The sequence below is a fragment of the Balaenoptera acutorostrata genome, chromosome 12, assembly GCF_949987535.1.
Source record: "Balaenoptera acutorostrata chromosome 12, mBalAcu1.1, whole genome shotgun sequence".
Lineage (NCBI taxonomy): Eukaryota > Metazoa > Chordata > Mammalia > Artiodactyla > Balaenopteridae > Balaenoptera > Balaenoptera acutorostrata.
The window spans coordinates 67,507,567-67,524,569 of NC_080075.1; the positions used below are offsets into that span (position 1 = coordinate 67,507,567).

Here is a 17,003-nt window from a genome sequence, read left to right on the forward strand (position 1 = left end):
AGTAAGAATTCTCTCTCAGCTCTCCGCACTACTCTGGGTGGTGAAAGACAGTCCTTTTCAACCTCACAACTGGCATTCTCTTTCATTACTTATGGCGCAGGCCATCCATCAACGTGAGACAGAGCAGGAAGCTGCTGGAAGGAGCCTGTGCATCCAGCTCTCCCCTCTGAACAGTCTGCCGCCTCACTGAAGAACGTTTTCTCCAGATGCTGCCAGCAGACACTCTGTAATATTTAACCCACAAATCATCACATTCCCCACCCTCTGAGCCGGGGCTTGTCCTTGAACCTCCCCCATAGTGAGATATTAACCAAGCTGGCCACTGATACAAGAGCTCTTTACAAACTCAGTAAAACCTGCCGCACCATGGAACCGATATACTAAAAACATTGCCCTCCTAACATGAAAACATCCACTGTAGGTAAATCTCGGAGGGTAATGCAGGACACTGCAGACATCTCACAAAGAATAAATCCTGGCTAGCTCACTAAGGAAAATATTTTATCAATGTAAACATATCAGCCATACAACTGTACAGAAAATTAGAGCAAGTATATCTTGGAAATGGAGCCATCTTGCAGAAACAGTATTACAGGCAAGTCACTTCAGATCCTGCAATGTCCAGGAAAACTGCCTTTCCTCTGAAGAAGGAAACCATATTGCTGTCTGGTTGTTTCAGGAACCAGTACGGATTTTAAAAAAATGATTCTTGAATTTCATCTACTGTGACACATTAAAGCCATCTACAGAGCGAAGTGTTTCCAAAGCATGATACTGTAACTTAGAAAGATGACTGACAGGACATACTCACACTGAAAAGGTGCTGCCACATGATCGTGTCCAAATCTTAAAGGGAATGAACCTTCAGTAGACTGCTCTCCCGAAATCACCTTCTGAGCTGCAAAGTACTTGGGCTTGAGCACATATTCCTGGGCCTGGCCATGATGAATCATCACATTCTGTGAGGAAAGGGGTGTCACTCTGGAAAGAAACAAAGTAAGGATAAGGAAATTAATAACGGACTTTTAAAGTCAACTAAGAAGGAAAGAATAAGAGATCAGTTAAACTTAGAAAGGAGCATAAAAATTTCATGCAAGGCTAATTTTTTCCTTCAAATACTGTAGTCATGACATATTAAGAAATGATAACACCTTACCCTTGGAAACCTCCAACATAAAGGGGACTCTGCCTGTCTAGTCAAGAAGTGTAAGGACATACAGGTCATCAACAGACAGAGTCTATCAAAGCACTGAAAGCACAGCTACCATGAGCCCTCATGCAACACACGCAAGTTATATTTAAGACAAAAACATACATGAACAGGTATGTATATCAGGAAGGTATTAAACCTCTTTGAGCCTCACTTTCCTATTCTGTACCATGGAATATCTGCTGCACAGGGCTAAGAAAAAAATTCTTGTAAAAATCTGAACACACAAAAACTGAAAAAAATTTTATAATCTTTTGAAATATAAATTATGATCATGGGGAAAAAACACACTCATAACATTGTAGTTAACAGTTATTTTAATATTTCATGCTGTATCTCAATGATTAAAACTGTACTATTTAGGTTAAGTGTTTCATAATTACTAGTCTCTAAGAATAATAAGAATAATAACTTACGACAATCTCATAATTTTGTCAATGACAGGAGTCAAGACCTCTGAGGACTCCTGAACTCGATTACTGTGTTTTCACCCTTCTGGTTGAACCCTTTTCTCTTCTATGACAGTTCTCTACTGCTGCATGTACTGTATACTTTAAAATAAGCCTTCATCCAGATTTAATCACTCCCTGAGGGACAGAATTGAAATCATTCACTAAGCAAGACAAACAATGTAGAATATAAAGAAGATATACCAACTAATTCTGGAAAATGCAAACTTGCTATTAAAATTGTTGGAACAGACCATTTTAGCAGCAAACTGAGCCTCTGGAAGGAAACTTGCCCTCTGCTGTAATCTTGAATATTATTGACTGTGACACGTTAAAGCCATCTAAACCGAACAATATTTCCAAACTACCATACTATAACTGGGGTTTTGTGGCACCTTATTAGCATGAGCTTAGCCCAGTCAACCATCTTCCCAAAAGACTGGCCCTAATGGGGGACTATCTGAACAAGAGGAAGAAATGACACCACGGGTGGTGAGTAAGAAAGATAAATCATCAAGCCACCAAAAACACCCACACAGTGTCTCATCAAAAGCAGTAGCAGAATCTTGACTAAATCCAGCCTATTGGATTCATTCTGGTTGGGATGGATGAGCTATTTTGTGAGACAAGACATCCATGAGAGACAAATAGAAGAGGCTGGGATTAAGGGTGCTTCCCTCTTAGCCAGTCAGCGATCTAAATCTATTACGTTCAACCCTGTAGTCCTAGGAAAGCCTAGGAAAATACATCTCGCGCCTAGATTTTCCCAGACACAATGCCATGGAAGGGCATTCTCTTCGTCACTGGATGACTGACTTAAGTTACTAAAAGCCTAAAGCTTAACATTGTAAACACTTTTGTTTCGATGATGTAAGTGTTGGTTTGAACTTTAAGTATGTTTGATTGGGATGAAGTAGAAAGTGAAACAGCTGGACACATCTGGTGGTGACTGCTAAGAACCACAAGGCTGCTCTTTCTGCCTTGTGGAAAGGGGAAGCCCTCCTTCTCATCTCAGGGGCAACTCGCTCCCCAGCTACGCTGTCAACCCCGTCACTATACTACTGGGACCTGCTGAGAGAAGTACAGGCTGACTCCTGTTCAGAAGAGGACAGCCCGGCATTCCAAGAGACCTTGAAGCTGCTACAACTAATTCCTGCTCTGACCACTGCCAGATAAGGGTGACCGTGGGCTCTGCCTTCTAGTTGAGATCCTCCCTTTCTCTCCCCTCTGAATCACAGAAGTGAGAAGCAGCAAGAAACGAGCTGAAAGCACATGTGTGTGTGGGCTCCTTTTCCCTAAACGTAACAAAAAGGTAATGAACAAACAAGAGAGCTGTACCAGGTCTAGAACTTGAGTAACAAACCTCAGCCATCATTAACTAAAGGAAATGAGTAATAGTACTGGTAATGGTACGCACGTCTTACTATAACTATCCTACAAGTGACAGACACATTGCAAATATGAAACTACACAGAGCTGTGCTTCCTCGTCCTCCATCTCCTTCACTTTCCTCCAATTCGAGGATGTAAATAAATACATGTGCTCGCAAAGACACACAGACACATGAACAGACAGGCCACTCTATCTCATGGCCTCATGGAGAAGCAAAGCCATGAGAAGTGACACCATGTGGGGCAAGTAGAGGCAACTGTCCACTCACTCATTCCACAAATAGAAATTAAGTGTAATCACCATCCTACTCTGTCTTCCTCACTTCCTCCTTCATGGTTGGCATCTACCTTTTCCTCTAATTTCACCCTTCACAATTATTTCCACTTTGGACCATCTCTCAGCCTTACAAATATATATCCTCCTTAACTCTTCTTTTCCTTCTCTTTTACTCAAGTATATCTAGTGTTTCCTATCTCCCAGGGAAGAAAAAAAAATCTCCTTTCAATTGGGATTTTCTCCTCTCTTCCCCCATACCTTTACATTAAAAAAAAAAAAAAAAAAAGGCTTAACAATCACTAGTGAAAATCAGATCTGTCATAGCATTACAAATAATTTTGTAAGGGAAAACCAAATTGTTTAAAGAAAATTAGATTAAAATGAAAACTATAGGACCCCTGGTTCAAAATGGATTTGGGGGCACCCATATATTTTCCCTTCCTCCAAAGAAGCCCTAAAAGTTACAGGTAAGGAATAAAAAAAGAAAAGAAATCCTGACTTGACATTTGGCTGTTATGCAATAGGACAGCCACACTAGTCATTAAAATATTGAAGTACTCTGTTCTGACAAACATCTACTGTCCCAAGCCCTCAGTGTTCCTCCCTCCCCCACTCCACTGGACTCCCCAGGATATCCACTCAGTCCCATAAGTAAGAAATTCACATTTGACAGAGCTGGAGACCTCAGGGTCTCGGCTCCAGCATCCTTTCTGATGTGTGGCACAGATGTTTCACATAGCCCATTAACACATACAGGAAAAATTTCAACAAATCTGTAAGAGAGCAGGGCAGACTGAGAAATGTTGACTGTCGTAGGAGGAAGAAAGCCATACCTAAATATTTTAACTTCTTTTATCTCAATCTACAGTAAGAAGCACATTTTACATGGAGATCCAGTACACATCCATACATATTTTTTTTAAATACAGCTAAGTATTACAAAATAGTATATTTATCCTTACTATGCAAAGGACACGAATGTTCTCTCCTGTCATTTTTTTAAATGACAGTCTTGAACTACTACATTGATGTCATGACTTCCTGACTCCTAATGGGTCACAAAGTAGCTTAAGGACACTGGTCAAAAAAAAATCACACAGGCACAGAGGAAGCCATCTTCCCAGGAGACCACAGACATGTTCTGGATACTCAAACCAAGTAAAGCACAGGGTGATAATGAGAAGTAGGGCTGAACACTGGTGTCTTCACTAAGAAGGCTACATATGAAGGCAGCTGTTCTCCCCAATTCTAGCAAAGAGAACATCCAAAAGTCAGGCTTCTACCCCCCATCAGGGAAAAAATGAGTCTTCTTCTCTAAAAGAATGGAACTATGTGATACAAACCACAAAACTTACTCCCCCAGAGTAAGGCCCTCTCATTCTGGTGTTTGGAGATCCCCTAGCTTCAAGATTGGTTTCCCATATTTCCCCTAAAAGGAAGGTTGCCAGGCAACCAGGAGACAGGGAGCTCCAGGAGAATGATCCTAGGGAGAAAAGGGGGAGTCATGACAATGGAAAATATGATTGAGATTTTGGAGAAACTTGACTATATATACGCAATTGATGGAATGGGAAAAGGGAGAATCCATTCCCATTTGATGCTAGGAACACACTCCTTCAGAAAGCACAGAGGTGTTGGCGATGGACACACAGAGGGAGCAACCTAAGCACCCTATACTTGGCTTCGCCTTGAGTGGAACACCCACAGACAATATTGCGAAGGCTGTAACTGCTAGAAACAACCCATGTGAGCAACATAGGTGATGTAAATGTACATACCTAGCTGGAGGAGGTTGGCAAATTCTGGAAGAGGAAGAGGAGAAGTGAAGGGAAGATGAGGAGAGCCACTGCCCTCATCTTACAAAATGGAGGGTCATGAGAGAACATTCACAACTTTGAAAGATGAGGTTGACGGAAGAGGAAATAGAGGTTTAAATGTGTTGGTGGAGTATGCAGAGACAAACTCTTAATACTAAACAATGATGTTTGAGAGGAAGGGTGGGGAGCAAGAGGTGAAATGAATAAGCTGAATCTTCATCTCCTACGGCAAGCAGTTTTTAGACAACATTTAAAGGGAATAAATCTAGAACTGGCCAGAGGTCACTACCAGAAGGAGTAATAGGACTTGAGGATTAAATTAAGGGTGGCGGGGAGCAAAAGGAAAAGGAGTCAAGTGATGATGAAGGTTTCCAGCCTGGTTGACTCGAAGGGTATTTTTGGTTCAAGTCCAAGAGGAAAAGTAAAGGCAAGGAGGTGTGCCGAGTTAAGGCAGTCAGGAAAAAGGGGCCAGTGTGTGAGGAAGATAATTATGTTAGTTTTAGAGATAGAAATGTGGGGTGGATCTCTGGGGAGCAGATACAGAAAGCCTCTGAGTTTAGGAACAGTGATGTTCCAAGAGAGGCCAAATTCTTCTAAGGCAAAAATGTTTCAGAAAAACTATGGAAACACACAGTCTTGGAGGCTAGTCGCACTTAGTGGTGGGGACACAAAGAAAATCAAGAGGAGATAAAAACAAAAATAACATAGATACAGAAGCGATAAGTGGAAGAAAGTTTCTAGATGGAAAGGAGAGAGAACCACCTGAAAATTGCTGCAGAAAAGGCAGGGAAACAAGCAATTAGAAAAGGCCACTGGGTTGGGCTGTAGGTCACCAGCCCCCTCGGCACTGCCACTTTAATAGTGACAGGAGTGGGACTGCATGGGGTGAAACACTTGATGGGTGCTCTACTGGTGACACTCGGAAAAGGAGAGAAGCAGGCCAGAAGTCAGGGGTACAGCCAGCCATCTGAAGACTTGAATCTGTGTAAACCTCCGTATCTTTGTAAGTAGAAAGGAAACAATTACATAAAACTTCTTTCCTTAAAAGAAGGGATTAGTCACACACTGTTTACACTTCTGCCTTCACAGTGGCAATTTTTGGCACAAGAATGGACTAAAATTTTCCATATTTCTACTAAATCCATTATTTGACCTGTAGAGCGGGTGGGAGGATCTGGCAACACCCAAGCCCCTTTCCACTTAAGGAAAGGGCTTTGGACCTCACAGAAGGGAGCCTCCAACAGGCCATAAAATGTTTCCCACAGAAGGTAGGCCTGACATGATCAAACCCTCTTCCCTATGATTAGGGCACTCAGGTTTATAATCAGGATGAAGAAAAACTGGGAGAGGAAACAGTGCTGCCACAGAGAAGTCACCTCCAGTCTTTCAGGGCCTGTTTCTCTTTACAAAATTCAAGTGGTCATATGTGCCCCGGTTGTGTTTCAAGTAGCTCAGAAGTGTGGGTGAATGCTCCTCAAAGAACAGAATGCACCAAAGTAAATAAGAAATGCAAGCTGTGATTTGATGGAGAAAGGCTCTTTCCTGCAAAGTTCAAGGACAATGTGCACAGAGACGGACAAAGAAAAACCTCCCTCTAGGAAGAGGTCGCAAGGCAGCGTAACACACACACACACACACACACACACACACACACACACACACACACACAGAGGTAACGGGAGACAAGTGTTTGTTTTCAGTAACCCCATTCATAGGAAATTATCTATCCAACCAAAAAAAATAAGGAGGTAAAAGGCTGCTGATGAGGAGACTAAAGGACAGCACAGATTTCCAGTAACAGAGTGAGGGCTGGAGCATGCCAGAACAAACACAGAGAAAGTGAAATGAAAGAAGCAAACACAGTCATGAGAACAGGAAGAAAGTAAAGATTACACTGAAAATATCAATGTAGGGATAGACCAGTAAAAAGTCTCATGCTTCAAATGAGATGAAAAAGACAAAAAAATATTGAAAAAATAAAATTAAAGAAGGTAGATATTGGGGGTTGGGGGGCATGTTGGAAAGACATGGAAATTAAGGGAGCTTTGGTGGTCATCTTGAATAAACATGGTAAACTCAACCAAGTTGAACCGATTTTCTTTTACCAGTGGTTCTTAACTGGGGTGATCTGACTCCCAACCAGGGACATTTGGCAATATCTGAAGGCATCTGTAATTATCAGGACTTGGAGGTAAGGTGCTCACATCTAGTGGGTAGAAGCCAGGCGTGCTACTAAATATCCTATGACATACAGGACAGTCCTTCATGAGAAAGACTTATCGGGCTAAAAATGTCAACAGTTCTGAGGTTGAGAAACACTGCTGTGACCATGAGCTATTATCACAGAACAGGTGTAATGAAGACCTGAGTAAAAGAGCCAGTGGCCTCCAGGAGTAGCAATGAAGATGTCCACAGAAATCATGCAGCCAGGAATACAAGAATTTAGATTCAACAATGAAGAAATGGATTAAAAAAAAACATACAACTTCCACCTGTGTCTTTTGGAAGCCCCAGTAAGGCCACAGGAAGGTGGCCTTGTACTCAAGTTGTTCGGGTGGCTTGGGTATAAGGAATGCTAGAATAGCACTGAAAATGTAATGGGATGGCCACGAAAATAATCATTTTTATTAGAACTCCTCAAAGGAACAGTATAGAATGTGGTTGGAGAAAACCCTTTGATAAACTGCTTAGTATCGGGCTGAGGGTATGCCATAAAGACACGACGCAAAAATAAGATCTGGTCAGTCACTAAACCGCTTTCTAAGGAAGGTGAGTCCCACCTACTGTATGGCTTTGGTTACGCCAACAAGGTCAGAAGCATTTGGGGCCAGACATGAACTGTCTGGGATAACAAGGGAGAAAGGCTCAGGGCTGCACCGACAATTCTCCCCACTACTCCCACAGTCGTCACGTTCTCCTCTGAAGACATCTGTCTGACCTCAAGTGCTGGCCTCTCAGAGGCACCCTGTGCCCTGGAATAGCCCATGTTAGAAGAGCCTTCTGGACCTGACTGCTACATGCGAACATTCAAGGAATTCTCCAACCCTCTAATCCCAAGTTCCTAGAAGGGACGGGACGATAATAAAAGAGCTGTAATGAAGAGGAGACTCTGAGAAGCACAGTGAGCAAGGCCTCCTCTTGGGAAGTTTAATAATCATAATGCTTGGGAGATTTTAAAAAAATGAAGTGTAAATCAACTATACTCCAATAAAAATTTTTTTAAAAATGAAGTGGACTGAAATTAAGTGCTTAAAAAATGTAAATGGCCTTACCTCAACGAAAAGTCAAAGACTGTCAGACTGAATAAAAACGCCCAGGTGTTGTATATGCTGCTTACAACAATTCCATTTTAAATATAAAGACACAAATAGGTTCAAAACAGAAGGATGAAAAAAGAGGTAACATGTTAACATGAGTCAGATAAAAGCTGCAGTGGCGCTGTTAATAACAGGCAGAGTAGATTTCAGAGCAAAGAATATTATCAAGGATAAAAAGCATCATTTCATAAGGATAAGGGTCAATTCATCAAGAGGACATAAGAATCCTCAACAGTTGTGAACCTGGTAACAGAGCTTCAAAATACGTGAAGCGAAAACTTAAATTAAAAAAAAAAAAACCATGAGAAATAGATAAAACTTTGTAGCTGTAACTGCAGGTTTAGTACCTTTCAATTGACAGAACAAGTACACAGAAATCAGTAAGGATAAAGAAGACTTGAACAACACTATCAGCTAGCTTAACCCAATTGACATTCATAGAACACTTTGCCCAAAGGCAGAGCACATGTTTCCCAAATGCATACAAGATATTTACCAAGATAGAACACATTCTGGGCCATATAAAAAATTTCAGTAACTTTTAAAGGGTTTGGGTCATACAAAATTATGTTCTTTGACCATAACAGAATTAAATTAGAAATCAACAACAGAAGTATCTTTAGAAAATGCTCCAAATACTTGTAAACTAAAAACCAAACTTCAAAATAACCAATGGATCAAAGACAAAATCAAAAGGGAAATAAAAGTTATTTTGGGGCTTCCCTGGTGGCGAAGTGGTTGGGAGTCCACCTGCCAATGCAGGGGACATGGGTTCGGGCCCTGGTCCGGGAAGATCCCACACGCCACAGAACAACTGAGTCCGCAAGCCACAACTACTGAACCTGCACTCTAGAGCCTGCGAGCCACAACTACTGAGCCCATGCGCCACAACTACTGAAGCCCGCGTGCCTAGAGCCCGTGCTCTGCAGCAAGAGAAGCCACTGCAATGAGAAGCCCGCGCACCGCAACAAAGAGTAGCCCCCGCTCGCTGAAACTAGAGAAAGCCAGCACGCAGCAACGAAGACCCAATGCAGCCAAAAATAAAATTAATTAAAAAAAAATTATTTTGAACTGAATGAAAATGAAAACACAACCTATCCAAATTTACGGGATGCTGCTAAACCACTACACCAAGCAGTAAGGTTGTAGTGCTAAATACCTGTATTAGGAAAGAAGAAAGGTCTCAAATCAAAGCCCTCGGCTTCCAAATAAAGAAACCAGCAAAAAAGGAAATTAAAACCCAAAATAAAAAGAAATGAAATAAAGACCAGAGCAGAAATGTATGAATTTGGGGGTGGGGGGAAGTCAATAAAAGCTGTTTGAGAAGATCAGTAAAACTGATAAATCTCTGGCTAGACTGATAAACAAAAAGAGAAAGAAGACAAGTTATCAATATTAGAAATGAGAGAAGTGACATCTAGACTATAGGTCTAGAAGGTCAAAAGGTCTAATGAAGCAATTTGAAGAAGCCTCCATTAGCCAAAGAATAACTGTGATTGGGTTGAATTATTTGAAATATGTTTAAATGTATCCATTCATTAAAAAAACTAAGTCACCTTTGGAAGATGTTAATCAACTCATTATTTGAAAACTGGTCAATCAACAATTAGCACTACACCCTCATGTGATGGTTAATTTTATGTTTCAACTTGGAGGGTGTTTTTGGATGAGATTAACATTTAATTTGGTGGACTCTGAGGAAGCAGATTGCCCTCCATCATGTGGGTGAACCTCATCTAATGAGTTGAAGGCCTGAATAGAACAAAAAGACCAGCCTCCCTGACTAAGAGGGAATTCTGCCTTCTAACATTATTTGCACCATTGGTTAGGTTCTCCTGGATCTCTGCCTGTTGGCCCTACTTCAAATCTGGACTTGCCAGCCCCCATAATCACATGAGCCAACTTCTTAAAATAATCTCATTATATATGGTATATATACACGCACACATATGCACACATGCAATTGGTTTTGTTTCTCTGAAAAAGCCCAATATATAACCCGCTACTTTCTCTATACAAACTGAACCTCAAACAAACAACTGAGGAAAGATGGTTTGGAAAATTCTTCTAGCAGAAAAAGGATAGAATTAAAACACCATATTTGCTACCCCTATTGAAATGTAGTCAATAATCAATGACTGCTAACATCTCAAAAAGAGACAACACATGCCCCATGATGGAAGAGCACACCGCCACTTAGGAAGCAGTCCCATCAAAACTCAAACCTGAATGTGATCAAGCATCTAGACCTACACACCACTTACAGCAAATTCAAGGGGCAGAGTACATGTTAATTTCCCAGCAAAATCTACAGTTCAGTGAAGAGATTTCAAGGAAACAAAAAAAGAGGGAAGAGGGACTCACAGATCAAAATATTTAAGAAACAAAAACTGCCACGATAAATATTTTTTGATCCCAATTTGAACTAATAAGCTGTTAAAAACTTATGAAACATCTAGGGAAATTTACCTGGATTCTTAATGATAAATGTTATTAATTATCTTAGGTGGGATAAAGGTCTTGAGGGTATGTGTTAAGAGCCCTTATCTTTTAGGGATACTGAAATATATGCTAAATATTTACAGATTGACTTCAAAATAATCAGGGGGAAGAAGAGAAGTAGGCAGAGTATAAAAGAACACAATAGGCTCTGAATTGATAAGGATGGATACTTTGGAGTTTCTCCATACTATTTCCTCTGTTTTTACGTGTTTAAACCATTCTCTGTTTACAAACTACAAGTATATGAAATTTTTTAAAACCTGTATCAAATGAGATCATCTATTTACAAGTACTTTGAAAAGTAGAAAAAAAAATCAATAAAACTGGAAGAAAAAAGTTAAAAAGTAGAAAACATTACTTACGTGTAAGGTGGCAATACTGCTTAGTATTCACAAAAAGAAAGAGAAAACAAATAGCAAGAGAGGAAAAAATAATGAAAAGACAAAGAAATTCCAACCATGCACATCCCCACTTTTCTTCTATTTCTAATTATCAAAGCTACAAGCTATGGACACTGTAAAACTCTTAGAGGAAAACATAGGAAGAACACTCTCTGACATAAATCATAGCAAGATCTTTTTGACCTACCTCCTAGAGTAATGGAAATAAAAACAAAAATAAACAAATGGGACCTAATGAAACTTCAAAGCTTTTGCACAGCAAAGGAAACTATAAACAAGACAAAAAGACAACCCTCAGAATGGGAGAAAATAGTTGCAAATGAATCAATGGACAAAGGATTAATCTCCAAAATATATAAACAGCTCATGCAGCTCAATATTAAAAGAACAAACAACCCAATCCAAAAATGGGCAGAAGACCTAAATAGACATTTCTCTAAAGAAGACATACAGATGGCCAAGAAGCACATGAAAAGCTGCTCAACATCACTAATTATTAGAGAAATGCACATCAAAACTACAATGAGGTATCACCTCATACTGGTTAGAATGGGCATCATCAGAAAACCTACAAATAACAAATGTTGGAGAGGGTGTGGAGAAAAGGGAACCCTAGCACTGTTGGTGGGAATGTAAATTGATACAGCCACTATGGAAAATGGTATGGAGTTTCCTTAAAAAGCTAAAAATAGAATTACCATATGATCCAGCAATCCCACTACTGGGCATATACCCTGAGAAAACAATAATTCAAAAAGACACATGCACCCCAATGTTCATTGCAGCACTATTTACAATAGCCAGGTCATGGAAGCAACCTAAATGCCCATCGACAGACAAATGGATAAAGAAGATGTGGTACATAGATACAATGGAATATTACTCAGCCATAAAAGGAAACGAAATTGGGTCATTTGTAGAGACGTGGATGGACCTAGAGACTGTCATACAGAGTGAAGTAAGTCAGAAAGAGAAAAACAAATAATGTATATTAATGCATATATGTGGAATCTAGAAAAATGGTACAAATGAACCACTTTGCAGGGCAGAAATGAGACACAGATATAGAGAACAAACGTATGGACACCAAGGGGGGAAAGTGGTGGGGGTGTGGGGGTTGGGGGTGATGAATTGGGAGATTGGGATTGACATGTATACACTGATGTGTATAAAATGGATGACTAATAAGAACCTGCTGTATAAAAAATAATAATAAAATTAAAATTTAAAAAAAAGCTACAAGCTAATGAGGCAGATATCCTATCTGCAAAGGATGAGGTAACTGCTCAAAAGCTCTGAAAAGCACAGATGACTAAACTTATTCAGTTCAAGGTTTTGATGATTTATTTAGCAAGTAACCATGGAAGGAAATATTGTTAATAACCAAAGTCCTTAGTTTTGTCAAAAATGAGTTACTACGTTTGGTTACTTGGGACAGCATCCCTGAACACAAATTTAAAAGGAATTGCAGCCATCTCCTATTTATCTAAACTAAGAGAGGCCAGAGTAAATATAACTAAATACAATCTAAGAAAAATGCAAAATGTAAACAATAATTAAGGGCTTCTACCCTACTGAGGAAGTGACAACTGCAAAGCTTTTTCATCAAATTCTAGGAACCAGATCCTAACTCTACCACTTGCCGTGGGAAGGAAGGGGAGAATTATCTCAATTTCCTCACTGCAATATGAGAGTAATGATATCCACCTCACAAAGCTAATGTAAAGACAACATGAAATGGGATTTGTTTCTTTAAAAACAATTCAGTTTTATTAATTAACATATAATAATTTCACACATAATCTAAATAAAGCTTTTTACAATTCATTGTGTGATCCTTGATCAAAATACAGATTACAAGCATAGAGAAACATTTTCATTCCTCTGATATAATGATCTGAGAATTGTGAGTTCTATGGTTTACAAAATGAAGCCTCATTATTTAGTAAACATGGAGGTACGTTAATTATATGACTTTACCTATACTTTTCTTGGGTATCAGTGAGTTAAGTGTGTGAAAATACCTAGCACAATATCTGACGCACACACAAGGGTGTCAGATTTTTTCACTCCCCTCCACCAATAAGTAGGAGAGCACAAATACAGGATTTCACCCCTCAGGTAACATTAGAGTTCATATTCAGAGACTGCCCAAATGTATAGTTAAAAGCAATGTTTGTTTCAAACAATTTTTATTAACAAAAATTCTGAAGTTATTTGTAAATATTGAGTTTGGAATTTACAGTCCCATTCAGCAACCCTGAGGTCAGTTATCTATACAGTTATACCTACAAGTGAGAGACCTCCACCAGTTTCCAACAGAGAGTCAAGGAACCTAGCACCACAGCCGCTATGGAATATAGTTTGGCAGTTCCTCAAAAAGCTAAAGACATAATTACCATATGGTCCAGCAATTCCACTCCCATGTATATGACCAAAATGAACTGAAAACAGGGACTCAAACAGATACTTGTACACCAATGTTCACTGGAGCATCAGGCATAACAGGTGAAAGGTAGAAACAACCCAAGGTGTGCCCTTCGACAGATGAATGGATAAACAAAATGTGATATACACACAATGGAATATTACTCAACCATAAAAAGGAATGAAGTTCTGATACATGCTACAACCGGGAAGAACCTTGAAAACATGATGCGAAGTGAAATAAGCCAGATACAGAAGGACAAATTCTGTATGATTCTACACACAGAATAGGCAAATTTATAGAGACAAAGCAGAATGGAAAAATAGTGGGAGAGAGATGGAGAGTTATAGTTTAATAGGTACAGAGTTTCTGTTTGGGGTGATGAAAAAGTTTTGGAAACACAGTGGTGATGGTTGCACAACAGCATGAATGTAATTAATGCCAATGACTTGTGCACTTAAAAAGGTTAAAATAGCCAAGGTTTACCACTATAAAAAAAAAAAAAACCTATGTAAAAAGACCCCAGATTCCCTACAAACAAACCCAAAACTAAACAAAATACAAAAATAAAAAAACAGGGAAGGAAAGGGCAGGTTTCTTACCCTTCCTGCTCCCCATCCTTCAGTATTTCTGGATGATAAAACGTAAGTCTATTCCAAATATGTTTTTGTCTCCTTTTAGCCAACTGTTTAAGATGCCAATTTTACAGTAATAATCAGGTATATGTTCTATCCCCCACATTATCACTTCAGTTTTTTTCCCCTCCTGCTTTCTAACACTCTTCCCTTTGGTAGCTGCTCCTTACACCACATGATGAGATTTCAGCCTCTGCTGCCATAATGTTACATTCTCCAGTGACCCATGTCTTACAGCACTGCAAGGAATTAATGGCTGGTTGGCCAGATATGGGAAATAAATATCTACTTGTCTGGTAAGCCTTTCATACCCAACTGCTCATTCTCCAAATTCTTCTCCCACAGCACGGTTAGAGCTATTGTATTTACATGAATTTTTAGTCAGCTCTCCATCATGGACCCTAATGGCAGCTGAAAGGGACATTCATGGTTTCTGGTTTTGGTTGTTAACTTTGTACACTCCCTCCTCATTACCTATAAAGCCGGAAGAAAGAAAAAGATAGTGGGAACCTGTCAGACAAGCTATTCTTCTACAGTCTTCCCTCTTCCTAGCCAGCACCTTCCTTACACTGAGCTCTGAGACTGGCATCTAAAGAGTCAAGGATGGATACAACGGTACAAGGATCCAAGAGCTCACTTTTCCAGGATACGGCATCCACAGCACTCAAGATGGAGAAAGCATAGACACTGAATCAGATTTTGGAAATTCAAATTGTACTTCTGCCTGTGCCACTGAATCTCTGAGAGCCGTGGATCAAATTCCTCTAAGTCTGTTCCCTCATTTACAAGGTGTAAGGCTCTATGAGATGACCTCAAAAGTCCCCCAGCTCTGAAACTCAGTTATAAGCACATCAAGAACTGTAGCTCCAAAACTGTTCTCTAGTCACATCAAAAAATATTTCATATGGGAAACTATTTTTAATGTAGTATACATGTAAATATCTGTTCAAAGTGGGAAGAGAATCTCTCGGGGTTTTACTTCCCCACATTCAAGCTAACTAAAATTAAAAGGCGAAAGTTTTTTGATTTTTAAGGTGAATGCAATAAACTCTGTTTTTCCCAAATGGCCTTGTTTTTTTCTATTACAACTGCTGCTAAACTAGGTCACCTAAGTAATAAATATTGAAAGCATTTAACCAAATTCAAACATCTGTTCCATTCCTCTTTCAGGGTTTGATCCAGCTGAAATAAAATATCCACTGCCCTACAGGACCTGCAAGATCCACACTGCTGGAAATGTTGTTTTCCTAAAGCCAATATTATCTAGTGAAAAAATATGGCCTATTTCAATAAGTCTGAGGCACAAGGAGGACAAAACTATGTGAGAGGCAGCAAAATGCGATCAAGTAAATCTTGCCCTGCTGGATATTCCCAAAGCAGGGCAACAGGGCTCATAACAAACCTTGGTTGGGTATGTGCCCAATTTAAGCCCCTGCACGGTAGGTCTATCCAGAGAACATGGTGAAGGCAGTGCCTCTCCAGCTCCTGTATATACTAGGAGAACTTTGCTCTCAGGGCTCTTGCCCTATTCTGCATTGGAATTTCTAAGCAAATAATTCAAATTTGACTTTGGGAAAAATTACGTTGACTTTAGAAAACAGAAATTGGTTTGTGCATAGAGATACCACAAATAAAATTAATAATTAAATAAGAGATTAGAAAAGATACCTGCAATGCACATGAAAAATATGGGTATGAGATACAAAGGTCTCTTATAAATTAACAACAAAACAAATGGGTAACCCAATGGGAACAAAACCAAGTAAGAAAATGGACAAAGGACATGAACATGCAATTCACTGAAGAGAAAAATCCAGAAGACTGAGAAGATGCCCAGCCTCACTAGTAATGCAAACTTAAAACTGCATTTCACACCCACTCTGCCAAGATTTTTTCAAGTCACGAAAATGTGGGGAAAAAAGGATGGAACTATGGCTGACAGGGACATAAAGTGGGAGAAGAACAATACTCTTTGGCATCACTGGTGGAAACGTGAGTTCTAAGACCTTGGAAATCAGTCTAGAAAACTTAAATTCAAGATAAAGCTATCCAATGACCTAGTAACTGCACCTTTTATAATTTAAAGAAATAAATCCCAGTACATAAGGATATATATTTAACATGTTTATTGAATCACTGTTTATAACAGCAAAAAAAGTTAAGAACACTGGGAACAAGCTGAATGGCCAATAGAAGAATGGTTCAATAAATCAGCACATTTACAACATGGAATATTATGTAACCATTAAAAATGAGTTTTATCTGTGTTGGAGGATTTTCTACAACCTATTTTAAGTTAGAAAATGAAGATGCAGAAACATTCATATACTATGTCCTTATTTATTAAGCAATAATAAATGACTGTATGGACATGGGAAACATAGCACAGCTTAGGCACTAGGTTATTAAGTTATCTATGAAGGGGAGTAGTATGGTTCAAGTGGGGAGGAATGATAGTAAAGGTAAAAAGCAAGATTGAATTTTAAAGCTGTCCATGATTTTTTTTAAAAGGCATATGATATTCCAGTTGTATAAAATTTTATGTATACTCCATAAATAGAAATATAGACAGATAA

General features: G+C 39.3%; 1 protein-coding gene across 5 annotated transcripts in view; it reads right to left on the bottom strand.

Moving 5' to 3' along the window:
• The window catches only part of LTBP1 (latent transforming growth factor beta binding protein 1), a 432,848-nt gene that overhangs the window by 277,060 nt on the left and 138,785 nt on the right, over positions 1 to 17,003 (bottom strand). For all 5 annotated transcript variants that reach the window (XM_057557919.1, XM_057557920.1, XM_057557922.1 and 2 more), the window contains exon 4: positions 812 to 981. In XM_057557919.1, the coding sequence (XP_057413902.1) occupies positions 812 to 981 (170 nt within the window). The remainder of the gene's footprint in view (positions 1 to 811; positions 982 to 17,003) is intronic.